This window comes from Hipposideros armiger, unplaced genomic scaffold, assembly GCF_001890085.2.
Source record: "Hipposideros armiger isolate ML-2016 unplaced genomic scaffold, ASM189008v1 scaffold_260, whole genome shotgun sequence".
Lineage (NCBI taxonomy): Eukaryota > Metazoa > Chordata > Mammalia > Chiroptera > Hipposideridae > Hipposideros > Hipposideros armiger.
Window position 1 is genome coordinate 1,434,917 of NW_017731610.1, and position 12,425 is coordinate 1,447,341.

General features: G+C 46.9%; 1 protein-coding gene across 1 annotated transcript in view; it reads right to left on the minus strand.

The window, feature by feature from the left end:
* Nucleotides 1-903: 903 nt before the first annotated feature.
* Nucleotides 904-12,425, minus strand: part of BOD1L1 (biorientation of chromosomes in cell division 1 like 1) — a gene marked incomplete at its 5' end in the record, with an annotated part of 62,383 nt that continues 50,861 nt past the window's right edge. The window contains 7 exons of the mRNA XM_019656498.1: nt 904-2,270; nt 7,502-7,655; nt 8,071-8,155; nt 8,253-8,302; nt 9,946-9,991; nt 10,993-11,027; nt 11,112-11,187. Coding sequence (XP_019512043.1) covers nt 2,153-2,270; nt 7,502-7,655; nt 8,071-8,155; nt 8,253-8,302; nt 9,946-9,991; nt 10,993-11,027; nt 11,112-11,187 — 564 coding nt within the window. The remainder of the gene's footprint in view (nt 2,271-7,501; nt 7,656-8,070; nt 8,156-8,252; nt 8,303-9,945; nt 9,992-10,992; nt 11,028-11,111; nt 11,188-12,425) is intronic.

Sequence of the window (12,425 nt, forward strand, 5' to 3'; positions counted from 1 at the left end):
CTTGTCACAGGAACGAGCCCTTCAGGAAGTCTTGCTTTATGGCCCCAGCCTTGTCTCAGCTCTGCGATGGAAAAGCAGATATGCTGTTCAGGTTGTTCGTGAACGGAGAAGTGAGGCGGTGGCAGGAGTAACTGAGCTGAGGGGTCTGCCAGTTTCTCAGCAGGTCTGTGGAGGAAGCTACTGGCATTTGGGGACGTTTCTAGTGCTAGAAATGGAGTCGGGGACTGTCCTGTGCATTGTAGGGCGTTTAGCATTCCCAAACCCCTCCTCCTAATACAAGTACCAAATCATCCTGACCAGGAACCGCTCTCACGGACTTCCAGGGCCCCCTGGGGAGGGTCTCTCCTCTCTCCCAGGTTTACACCCACTGGAAGCTTTCTCACCAGGAAATTCCGTATGCAGTTTTGATATTTAGTTCCAATTTTACGGAGAGGCATTTCCTCACAAGCCAACTGCTTAGTCCTTTGAGGTTATGCCCAGGGCAGGCATCCCTGGGCTGAGGGACCCGGGTTCAGACTGAATCCGTTTGCAGGCAGGCACTGCGGGCGACCAACCCAAACTAACAGTGCACAGATTGGTAGGGAATTTGGAGCCTTGGAACCCAGTCTGGCTTCTATCCTTGACTAACTTTAAGACAAGTCACTTTAGGCTTTTGAGCTTTGGTTAAACTCAACCATGTAAATGAAAATGAGGAATTCTCATGTTCCTCATCCTCAAGGCCCTTTCCAGATCCTAAAGGAGACTCACGTCCGATTCAACCGAGAGAGAGGCCACCAAAGACTCACATTTGAATGTGAAAATGGAACAATATATTTAACACCAATTATTTAAAGAGAAAAAATGGTTTTCACAGGGAGAAATTTTAAAGTTCAGAAAGAAAACTCTTACCACGAAAGTTTTGGGAAACATTTTATAATTTATATATAAAACCTCAGTAAGAAACCATGTAAAATGACAGAAATATCCACTTTACATTGAATCCCCCCAAAATATTCACACACTGAATGTAAATTTTAATTACAAAACAAGAATATGAATAAAACATTTTAAAATAATCTCAATTATTTGGCAACTCATCACATCATTGCTAGAGAGACAAATTTGATCTTAAGAAAAGTTTAACCTTATGAAAAACTTAAGTTGGACAGTTTGCTCATATGGGAGTTAAAAGATGTTTAAAAAAGAATCTAGCAATAAAGCCAGTTTCTATCGTGAAATAATTATGTATAAAACAACATAAAATTCTGAAGCATGATAGGACTGACCTAATGGACAATGCACTTCTCTTCACTGAGAAGACAGCATGGAAAGGGTATGGGTGAAGTCTTGAACAGCTGGGGGTGGGGAGGGGAGGGGCAGACACGGATGGAGGGCTTCCTGCTGTAGGTGACTGGGTGCAAGCTGACCTGAACCGGAACCTCTTAGGCCAGTGAGGCTGGTGGTCAAGTCACAGATGCCAGTATCATCTAAAAAGAGTCACAGCGGTGAACAGAAAAGCAATGGAGACCCTCGAACTAAACTACATTACTTGAGTACATGCAAAGATTCTGTGTTTCCTGCCGCTTCCTATTCAGATAGTTACAGGGCAGGCAGAGGCCTACAACGTTTCTACTAATGACTGCATAGCATTTAAAACCTTTTTATTAAAAAGAAATAATAAAATAAAATAAACAGATATATAGTAAAGTTCACAGATAAGTTTTCTCTGTAAAATAAATAAAGTGTTCATTGATTAGCATCATACACAGAGTAAAATACAGTCTATTTTTACATGTTTATATACTGTACACAGATGACCAGTAGGCAGCCTGGTGTCTGACGGGCTGGAAGCGTTTGCATTAGTGATGCGTCACATCGGGAAATCCCAATTTTGCAGGTTAAAATATACAACTACTTTGAGTTCAGATACAAAGTAAACTTATTGTCATTTATCTGAAATAAATGTACATAGTATTTTCTATGAACAATAGTTTATAAAGCTGTTTAAAACATAACAAGAAAAGCTTGCACCTAGGAACTTACAGCACATGCATGTCCTTTCCCTGGTTAAAAAAAAAAAGCCTACGAGCCTTGACCCCTTGACCCCGAGGCTCGGGCTCGGCCCCTCCTCCCCACCGCATCCCCACCAGAGGGGCGGCCCCCGCAGTCAGGATTATCGCTTCGTCTTCTTCCCTGGCGCCTCCTCCACTCTCTGCTGGCCGCGCGTGCGCGCCCCGGGAGGGCTGGTCTCCCGCTTGCGCTTGGTAGAAGGGGAGAGCTGGGCCTTTGATCTGCAGTAAACAAGTCAAGGCAGGGGCAGAGTTAAAAGGAGCTGCTTCAAGTAACTGGGGAGTTCTTTAAAAAAACGATTCTGAACTTGAGAGCCACAGAGAGAAAACCCGGTTAATGCTGATACAGGAACAGGCGACAGCAGAGGAGCTCGGGCTAAGAGGTCACTTGCTGACACCTCGCAGCCACACAGAGCGCTGGAGGCACGGGCACGGGCCTGTGCTCTGGTCCTGCTCTGCCCGCCACACTTTAGGTGTTGATGCTGGTCACATCGACTTGCTTCTCTGGGCCCCAGCTCTTCTAAAATAATTAACAGCCAGTCCCACACACACTGTCCCAAGTGGAAACAACTGGCAAGAACACAGCAGGATTGCAGCCTCCATCTGAGCACGTGAACCATTGCGCTGCACAGTGCGGTACCACGGACAACAGTGGCACCGTTACAACAGGCACAGGGACTGGAAGAGTATTCTACACAGTCTCCCTGCCAGCAGCCTAACTCCTGGCTCTCTGATCTGCCACGAGAATCACATGTCGGAAACTTCAATTAGTCATGTCACCATCCCGTTTACCTGTATCTACACCTATCTGCCTATCTGTGTCTGTGTCTGTATCTCTTGGCTCTCTGACGCATTCAGGACAAAGTCATCTAGCGCATAACAAACACAGTCCTTTATCGGTTACCCTGGACTTGCGTACCACCCTGGCCTACAGTCCTGCCAGAGTATCCCCATCTCCAAACACATGACGTTCTTTTACATTTTCATGCTTCGGCATGTGATGTTTTTTTGGAGTCACCCCACACCTCCCATCTGGCAAACCTCATTTTAAGCCCAGTTCAAAAGCAACTCCTTCTGGGAAGCCCTTGTCACAGAGCAAGGGGCGCTAGGAAGTCCCCGGCACTGTGTCTTCAACACCGCACTTACCATGGTAACTTCGCCACCAGGTTTTTTTTCAAACTGCAGGTTACAGTCACTATATTACAACGTATTAAAAGAACACAACAGAGTATACCCCTGATATCAAGTCTATTAAGTCATAAAACGTTTGTTTCAGTTACAGCAGCAGTATTGCAAAGTATATACTTAGTGTGGGGTGCTGTCAAAAAAGTTTGCAAGTCATACACACACGTCTCCCCATCAGACAGCTGCTGAGTTTTATGTTTCCTACTTGCAGCACCCAGTACAAAGCTTGGCACGTGTCAGCCAGCAGATGTCATGCCGGTGAATGAAAGGACTTGGGACATGAAAAGTGCCAGAAGACTGCACAACATGAAGAAATGGGGCTTCACCAACGTGAAGACATGTTTTGCTTATTGTTCCTTTGACAGCAGAGGTAAATAAACTCAAACTGAGTGAAATGTTGTTGCACATGAGGTATTTTCAGCGCCATCCATATCACCTACTCGTGCCCTGAGAAAGGCCCATCACAAGCCGTGTCCAGAGGAGCCATCGGTCACCACACAAGCACTCATCTACTGAACGGCCGGGGTTCAGCACTGCTCCAGACTGCACAGCAGAGAGCAGAAGCTGGGAGCCGGCTTTGTGACACCAGTGGGTCACCCGGGCCCTTTCCTTCCGCCCAGAGTGTGATCTGGGACCAGCGGTATTGGCATCACCTGGGAGCTCGTGAGAGCTGCAGACTCCCTGTGACTGGGCTGCATGTTCAATACCGAGAGAGAATGGAAGAGTCTTCTCCTCGCGCATAAAACAAGGATAAACAGCACACGTCACTTAGCGAGGACTGACGGGAGAACCCATGTGAGAGGCACCTGGTCCTTCAGATCACTTCCCTTACATGGAGATGACAACGCGGACATCCAAGTACGCTGTGAAGGTCAGAGGTGATAAGAGGCATCACACCGTTTTGTCTACTGTGGAGAGTCCTGTGGTTTTTGGTGCTGTCACGCAATGGACAGGGAGTAAGAGAAAATCCTGATCTCAAGGATGAAGCTGATAGCTCAAGAGGGCGAAACAAAGCTCACACACACCACTGTCCCCTGCACATGGCCTGATCGGAAGAGCAGCAGGAAGGAGACATGAGGGTGGGCCGAAGCAGGGGGGAGGCATCCTGAAGAGGGGGTGTGTGAAGGACGGAAGGCCCTGGCTTACGGGGGGCTGGTGGCCAGGGCACTGAAGAAAGAAGTCGCACAAGCAATGGGAAGGGGGCGGCAGTCAGATGACCAGGCTGCGGCGGAAGGCGCAAAGCTGGAGACTGGCTGTGCCTGAGGTGGGTGCCTTCCTGTCACCTCATCCGCCACCAATGCTCTGGCTAAAACAGAAACGACTCTGGGCTGTCACCTGCCCGGCCATGCTGTGCTGCTTTAATCAAGCATTCGGATCTGTGAGCACTCAGGAGAAAACACGCCTTGCCTTGGGTCCTGGTGGCCAGGAGTTGGCGTGTCAGACTCACAGGTGCCGAGCAGAAGCCTGTGCAGGAGGGCCGTGGGTGAGGCCAGCCTGACGCGGCCCCCCAGGCTCCCTCTGCACCCTTCTTACTCCTCTCTGAGTAGGTTTCCACTTGGGAAACCAGTGATCCCCAAAGACACTTATTTGGCAAGACAGAATCTTCAAGGAACTTAGGAAGAAGGTTATCACTGTACCAAAAGCAGTCTCCGGGGTTAGAAGTGACTTGAAGTGTAAGCAGGGACTTACCTTCCTAATGGGGGAGATTTACTAACACTTTTGCTGGTAGGTAACTTCTCTTTTGCTAATTTTTGGCGATTTCTAGGAGAAACTGTGTCTGGGCTGCCAAGTTTGGACGCTGCACGTGCAGATGGCTCGCTATGGTGCTTTCTGAAATAGATTATAGAAACACTGGGCAGTGGTAGCACTCAACGCCCGGGCCCTGGGACGCTTTACAAAGGACAAGGGTCCTCGTGGCGAGTCGGAATGGGGAGCCAAAGCAGGAGAACAGCTGGTCTTCTGGGCTCGCTACCAAGCAGATCTCCACGTCATCCGAGACTCACTCTGCTTGGCTTTTACTGTGCCCGGCGGTGAACAGCAATTCAGGGAAAGATGCCGCTGCGATACACAGCAAGTACACTGGCTCACAAGAGAAGGCCCCCGACGCGTGCGCCAGAACACGGGGCCAGGACTCAAGCAAGCACAATCCCTAAGGCTAAACGTGAAGGCCCCGTAACCAGGTGCAAACCGTCCACCGCACCAGCAAATGCCACGTGAGGGGATGTCTGAGTCACTCACAGAAACGCTAAGAACAAGGACTTGCTGAGCAGGGTGCAGTCCAAGCGGAGGGAACTCATGGCGGTTCGGCTGCATGCTGAGGCAGAGTCTAGAACACGAGGGGGGCAGCCCCCTCTGCAGGCATTCATCAGCCCACACCTGGTGCGAGCGTTTGCTTCTTCAAGAGGAGACAGATACGCTGAGGAGAACAGGGATAATGAGAGGCTCAGAACAAGAAGAGAGGCCAGCTGCCTTCCCGTGTTTCAGGGACAGGGGGATGGAGGGCCAGCTTCCACTGAACACAAGAAGACAGTGCCAGGAGGCGGCTCTCCCTGCCCGGAGGCACGTGCAGATGCAGGAAGACCTTGTCAGAGCAGCTGCTGGCTGAGGCGCTAGTGGGTTAGCAGTACTGGCCCGCCGAGATCCCACCAACCCTGAGAATCTGAGATTATGAGGACGCCAGGGACCTGGAAACAATCACACAATGCCAAGGAATCTGAACTAAAGAGATAAGAATCCATCTGCAAATCCAAAATTTTAACGTTCACTACGGAAGAGCATTGAAGGGTGCATTTTACAAGGCAAATCGAGGGCCGGCCGAGTGGCTCAGTTGGTTAAGAGCTCGCTCAAGAGTGTGAGCTCTGAGCAACACCGGTTCGATTCCTAGCCCGAGCTGAGCAGCCGCTGAGCTGCCAACAGGTGGCAGGATGGCTCAGCTTAAAAAAAAAAAAAGGCAAATCGAGAGCTACTTTAAGAAGGCCTATGGAACTTTCTCTGGGGGGGGGGGCACTGTGGTGGGTGATCTTTCCACAACTATTTAAGAGGGAGGTGGTGGTGTAGGTGGGTGTTCTGCACCCGAATGCAGGGGTGCTGCACCCGCACCCTCTCCTGTCGGCCGAATCTGGACTCTGTGACTTCCATTTATCTGAGCTGCCCCTCCTAAGAAACAAACACGAGGCCCCCACCTTCCTTTCAGTCATATGAGTACCTGAAGTCTTTCAGTTCTAAAATCTGGCTCTTTGAGAAATGAAACCATGGCATGAATGGCTAATAAAGTGCAAGTTTGGAGGAATCAGAAATGGGTTGATTGTAAGTCTTTATGTAAACACAAGACACTATTACTATTATACTACAGTGACAAGTGTTAGTAAGTGATACTCTTGAAGTAAATGTCCCTGAACTTTTTGATTAATCTTGGATAAAGAAATCACAGAAGATGATACCAAGGTTAATAGCTTGTGAAGCCACTGAAAGTGGAAACTATTCTTGCTCTAGAAAGTTATTAACTGTAGAGTGATGCAACATTTCTCAAAATGTGCCGTGGGGAAAGCAACACTGATGTTCACAGGCCTGACACGGGCAGGGGCGGGCGTGCCGCCAGCGAATACTGTTTGCGTAGACAAAGTTAAACAGGTGCCTTTCATTGAGGCCTCTGCCACGCCCTTAACACTGTAATGAACGCTGTGACTTAGGGCGAGAGCGCAGCGACATTCCCCAAACTCACCTGACCATGGTACTTTTTTCCAGAGGCTCCCAGCTATGCTAGGGTTTGGGGGACAGGAAATTACCAGTTACATGAGTTAACAAGGGTCACCCGTGGGCAATTTCATGGGACCAACCTCTTACAGGGCGCTGCTCAGACGCGCGTTCCAACAGGGCCGGCTGGGCCTGCTTCCTCTCTCGGGGGAGCGAGGCACGCGGCACGCAGGCACTGAGCTGCCAGTACCTGCACTTTCGCCTGCGTGCTCAGCACAGAATCAGAGATGTCTACTCAAGCTCCATCAATATTTGTAAAGGAATTGAACGGGTTCCACCAAGCTGGTATCTACAGCCCGGCAAAGATTCTGCCGTGATCCTCAATAATGGTTTAAGATGGAAAACAGGTTCTCCAAGGAAGGAAATGTCCGAGGGCTGAGAGCACGTGCTCTTTGCTGAAGATAAAATGAGAAGAAACAGCTTCTACCGCGGCGCGAGTGCGTCATGAACAGAGTCCCACGAGCCCTGACACTGTTTGCCGGGCGGGGAGCTGGGGGAGCTCTGCTGCCCATTACCTCTGAGCCTCTGATCTGCTGGCAGACCGCGTTGTGGCCCCTGAAGGCTCGTCCTCTTCCTCCTCATCCTCTTCCTCCTCAGACTCCTGGTCTTTCTTGTCCTCCGTTGATTCAGAAACAGATTTCTGGCGTTTTCTTTCTGGTTCTGAGGACTCTGTTCAAATAGAAGGGTAACACCTGGATTGTACAATTCCCAAGATACTTCCGAAGGCCAGAGTCAGGGAGTTTGGAACGTAGGGTCTTACGGACTTGGAGGCAGAAGAAGTGGTTTTCCATTTCCTCCTGCTTTCTGCACTTGCAATTCACAACTGTTTAACTTAATCTCAAACACATTTGGGAGAGTTTACTTAGGCAGTTCACAGCCAGCATTCATGAAAAATTCACATGGACTCAGAACAGCATCTGGGACGTACCACTTCTGACATAGGATTAGAGCCATTTCACACGTATTTATGTGATATTAATACTAGCTGTACCCCACTGAATTTTTCCTCATCTAAAGAAAAACTCTTAAAAGGGTAAGTTTGAAATGACAAGGCCCTGTAATCAAGCATCTGCTAGAAACATACCAGCATCATCGGACAACGTGAGTGAACGCTTGGGTTTCCTTCCTCTCCGACGCACACTTGCCACTGTTTTTTCTTCACCATCATCCTAGAAGCAATAAAATTAAAGTTGAAAGGGCTGCCCCCTGAGTACTGACTGAGTTCATTTCTAAAGGACATGTCTCGATAAGAAAATTAACACTTACATTGCTCACACTTCTTTCTTGCAGGGTACCTGCTTCTTTACTGGACTCATCTTTAAGAAAAAGGAAATGTCTGCATTAATACTTCATTAGTGTCAAATTAAGTGTCAACAGTCTGGCCTGTTGCCTACAAATGTACCCGTGCTAACTAGTGCACTGCTGTGCAACTCATTGTTCTCAACTCGGAAAGGGAGGCGGAAGGGGACATCGCAGGAACCCCACGATGCACCCACCAGGAGCGGCAGGTCAGGACTGCAGACTTCACTGAAATCTCCATGCAGCTCTGCAAATATTTCAATCCCATGTTACACTTAGGAAAAATGAGGCTCCAGGAACTTGATTTAAGCAATTTGCTCAGTCACATAACTCAGAAGTTCTTTTGACTCCAAATACTTCCACTATGGTAACTAAAAAAGTACATATGATAAGTCTGTGTTAGGTTGTGTATGCCTATTCTTCATGTATTTGCCTTCTGTAAATGTTATACTTTTCTGAGAACGTATCTTGGAAAGAAAAATGAGGTTTCTTCAAATAAAAATAGCTAAAGTTATGGGGATGCTCGTAAGACACCCAGCAACCCTTCTTATTAGTGGTTGAGACTGTAGCTGTTGCGCTTTTCTGCAAGTTCCATGTACAATGAAGACTGAAGGGCTGAGCCAAGAAAAAGGCCACAAAACAAGAATCTGTCTTCAACTGGTTAAAGACAGGTCATCATTACCCAGATTCCGGAAACTACTGCTAAACAACAACCCCAAACATACGGTAATCATAGTTTAAATTAGAGTCTTTAGAGGGCATTCAAGTTACAAAATTTCTGGTTGTATGGATTTAAAATATAATATTGTGAACAGTAACTGGTTAAAAGCCAAACATAAGCAGAACCTCCCCCTAAAAAACCAGACAAACCTTAATCTTACAAGAGGTAAGAAAAACTGAAGTACGATCAAAGATCACAGATAGTAAAATGTGGAGAAGCTTAAAATCTACATCTGCTTGACCTTGGTGGTCAGATGCGTCCTTTCCTGACCTGACCATTATTTATTTGACCCAAAGCAGCTGTTGCGTTCATCTTTTTGCCTAAGTCAATCCTTTAAAACCCACCGATGGCTCTTCTTGATTTTATGTAGAAGTTTTTAAACTGTGAAATATATACCCTGTAAAAATTCTGAAAAATGCAGGCAACAGTAACAAATAACATGAATACTCTCATCATCCTACCATCCAGAGCTAATTATTATCAACGTTTTGCAATCAGGACAAAATCCTTGAAACAATTTTATCTCTTGCATCCTGGCTTTGTATGCTACACAAGCTCCATTCAAAATTCTTCTTCTAAGAACATTGGGGTCTTGAGCTGAATTCCTGTCTTCTTGATAAGAGTGCCCGGTTCCCAGGCTGACCTGTTTCTCCCTCACACATACCCAGTAAATTATGGTCTCTACAGGGCAAAGTGCCTTCCCTATTTTGCTTTTTCTTGCCTTCACCCTCCTCTCTGAAGGCTTTCTGGACTTCTAAAACCGAGAACGGCTTGGATCACAGGAAAAGCTAATAGGCACGTCGCTCATGGCTATAAGGACAATTGTTGCTACCAAGGAGGCGGCCGCTGCAGTGAGCAACAAGGAACCCATCAGAGGTGCCCCGGGGCCAGCCTCCCCCACCCTCCCTTAGATCACACAGCAGCACTGTCAGTACAGACCTGTCTGCATTACTTTCAGCTTGCCGCCAGGTGGAGACTGTTCTACCTAAATTTAAACAAACGATCAGAAAATTGAAGTCAGCAGTTTGTCATCATCACGCAGAAAGTCAATCGGCACTGCACAGAAGGATCAGGACCTTTATGTATTATGTAGGCAGCACATTTGGATCCTATTTTCTGCAGTTGATTACAGATGCCTATGCTTCCATTGGGGCAGCCACAGTCCCTCCCACGCTGTGCTCCAGGCTGAGCCCTGGGGGAGGCGCAGCACAGCCCGCTGCTCACGTTCTCCAAGCCCAGCAAACCCGCTTCCATGTTGCAAACGCAGTCACATGTGCCGCTTCGGTTTTGCTGTCTTATAATTGTTCTATGAGATAAGCACTGCAGGTATTGTTGTGCCACTTTATACCCAAGGAAATGGAGTCTCAGGAGGGTCACGTGGGAGGCCCAGTGTCACAGATTTGGGAGTAGGTGGCAGAGCGGAGGCTTGGACCTCATTTGCTTCTGTGACGTCAGTGGGCCTAGGTCTGTCCCTCTCACAATGCTGTCATTGAAACCCATGCATTGAAGTCTTGGCACAGTGATTTTGTGGGGTATATGCTTCGGGGTCAAAAATAAAGACTGTTTAAAAAGATCAAGTATTACTGAGGACTTTCTTGCACTGGAATCAGGGCAGTTTATTACAAATGGAATGTCACAGAAAGTAGTAAGATGCTGAGACACAGTAGGAGCTTCCAGGATGCAGCCACGGTCCAAAAACCATATAACACAGCTGATTTCTATATTTTCATTGAGGGTGACCACAAGAAGGCAAGTCCTAGAAACTCATAAGTGAGGAAGGAGTCAGAACGAAGAACATACAACTAATATAATTATGATTATATGGAACTATTAGTAATCAAGATATTCTTTGAAAGGTTTTAAGAAAGTCTTTCAAAGCTTTTTAAATACTTAAATAAATTAAGTTCAAAATACTACAATTTGCAGTGTACCCTTCTAGGTCAACAGCAAGTACGGGAAGAGCTGTCATCGTTTGTAATTACTTACAGTGATAATGCCAGTATCTGTTTTGCAGTCTTCTTCTAAAAAATGCAAAAATAAACCTCTCTTAGAAAATCAGTTGGAAAATTCCTTGTGTGTGAACTGAAAACACACCAAATACCTACTTGGTTTTAACGGTGTTTCCACAGGGTGTTTACGAGGCCTTCCTCTTTTCCTTTTAATAATTACCGGCTGATCTTCCTAAGGAGGCATGTTAAAAAAAAAAAAAAAGGCAGCCATGAAAAAAACTGTATCCTCTATTACACAAATAATATCTCATTTTCTCAAAATGAGATTTAGAGTTCCGTCCTAAGAGGTCTCAAGTCCCAACTGTGTCACTTAACAAACGTACATGGCCTTGGGCGTAGAGCTTCCTGTCTCAGTACAGTCCGCTCACCTCAAATATTGACAACAGCAGGATGAATTCAAGTCCTACGGGTTCTGGGATAATGAGGTGATGCAAGTAAGCACTTAGTCAGTGTAAGCTTTTAATTCTGTATTAAATACGTGTGCCCTTTTAAATTTGGGTTTAGAACAAGTCACTTGTCACCAAATGTTATCCCTTGTATAGAAGAAAAAAGGCCACTGAGTATGAGAAGTAGACAGAACTATTAAAAAGTTGTATCAAGACTGGCAAACTTGGCAATGGTTTTCTGGAACGGGGGTCGGCAAACTTTTGAGACGTAAGAGCCAACCCTGTCCCTCACAAATTAAAAATTATTCGAGAGCCATAAAACAAATGAAATCGCCATTATGTGAATAATATCCTTTAAAAATTTTATAAGTGAAACAGTGATAGTTTTATTTTCATTTTCAATTTACTTCAGAGCCACATGTATGTACCCAAAGAGCCGCATGTGGCTCGCAAGCTGCAGTTTGCTGACCCGTTCTAGAAGATCTTTATGGGCCTGTCCCAGGCCACTGCGATTCTGTGCCCCCTGGGCTCTCTGCAAAGCTGAATGGGCTGAGGGCAGGCAGGCTGGCCGGGGGTCCATCTTTTCCTGCTGCCTCCCAGGAACCCCTGCCCGTGCCTCACAAAACTGGGTCCCCGGTGACACACCATGCAGGCCCTCTGCAGGCCCGACTGCGGCCCATTTCGTTCTGTCCAGACTCCCGGGTGCAGCGTTCCCTCTCCCCCATTCGCTGACCTGAACTGGTGCCTGGCTTGTCTGTGCTAAGCTGCCAGGTCAGGAACCTGGGGTGGCCACTGAGGTACAGCTCTGGCCGAGATGGAAGGAGGTCTCATACAAATGTTTGGATGAAATGAAGTTGAAGAGAACAAACTTAACCAGAACTACACTGATAAAATGCACTGTATGAAATGATGTCTATTGCACTTAAAAAAAAAAGCTCCTTTAACACCTTCAAAAGTACTTAAGGAAAACTTGAGGGGATGGCATTTAACACATTTTCTTTGCTTTTTGTCCTTAAATAAATCT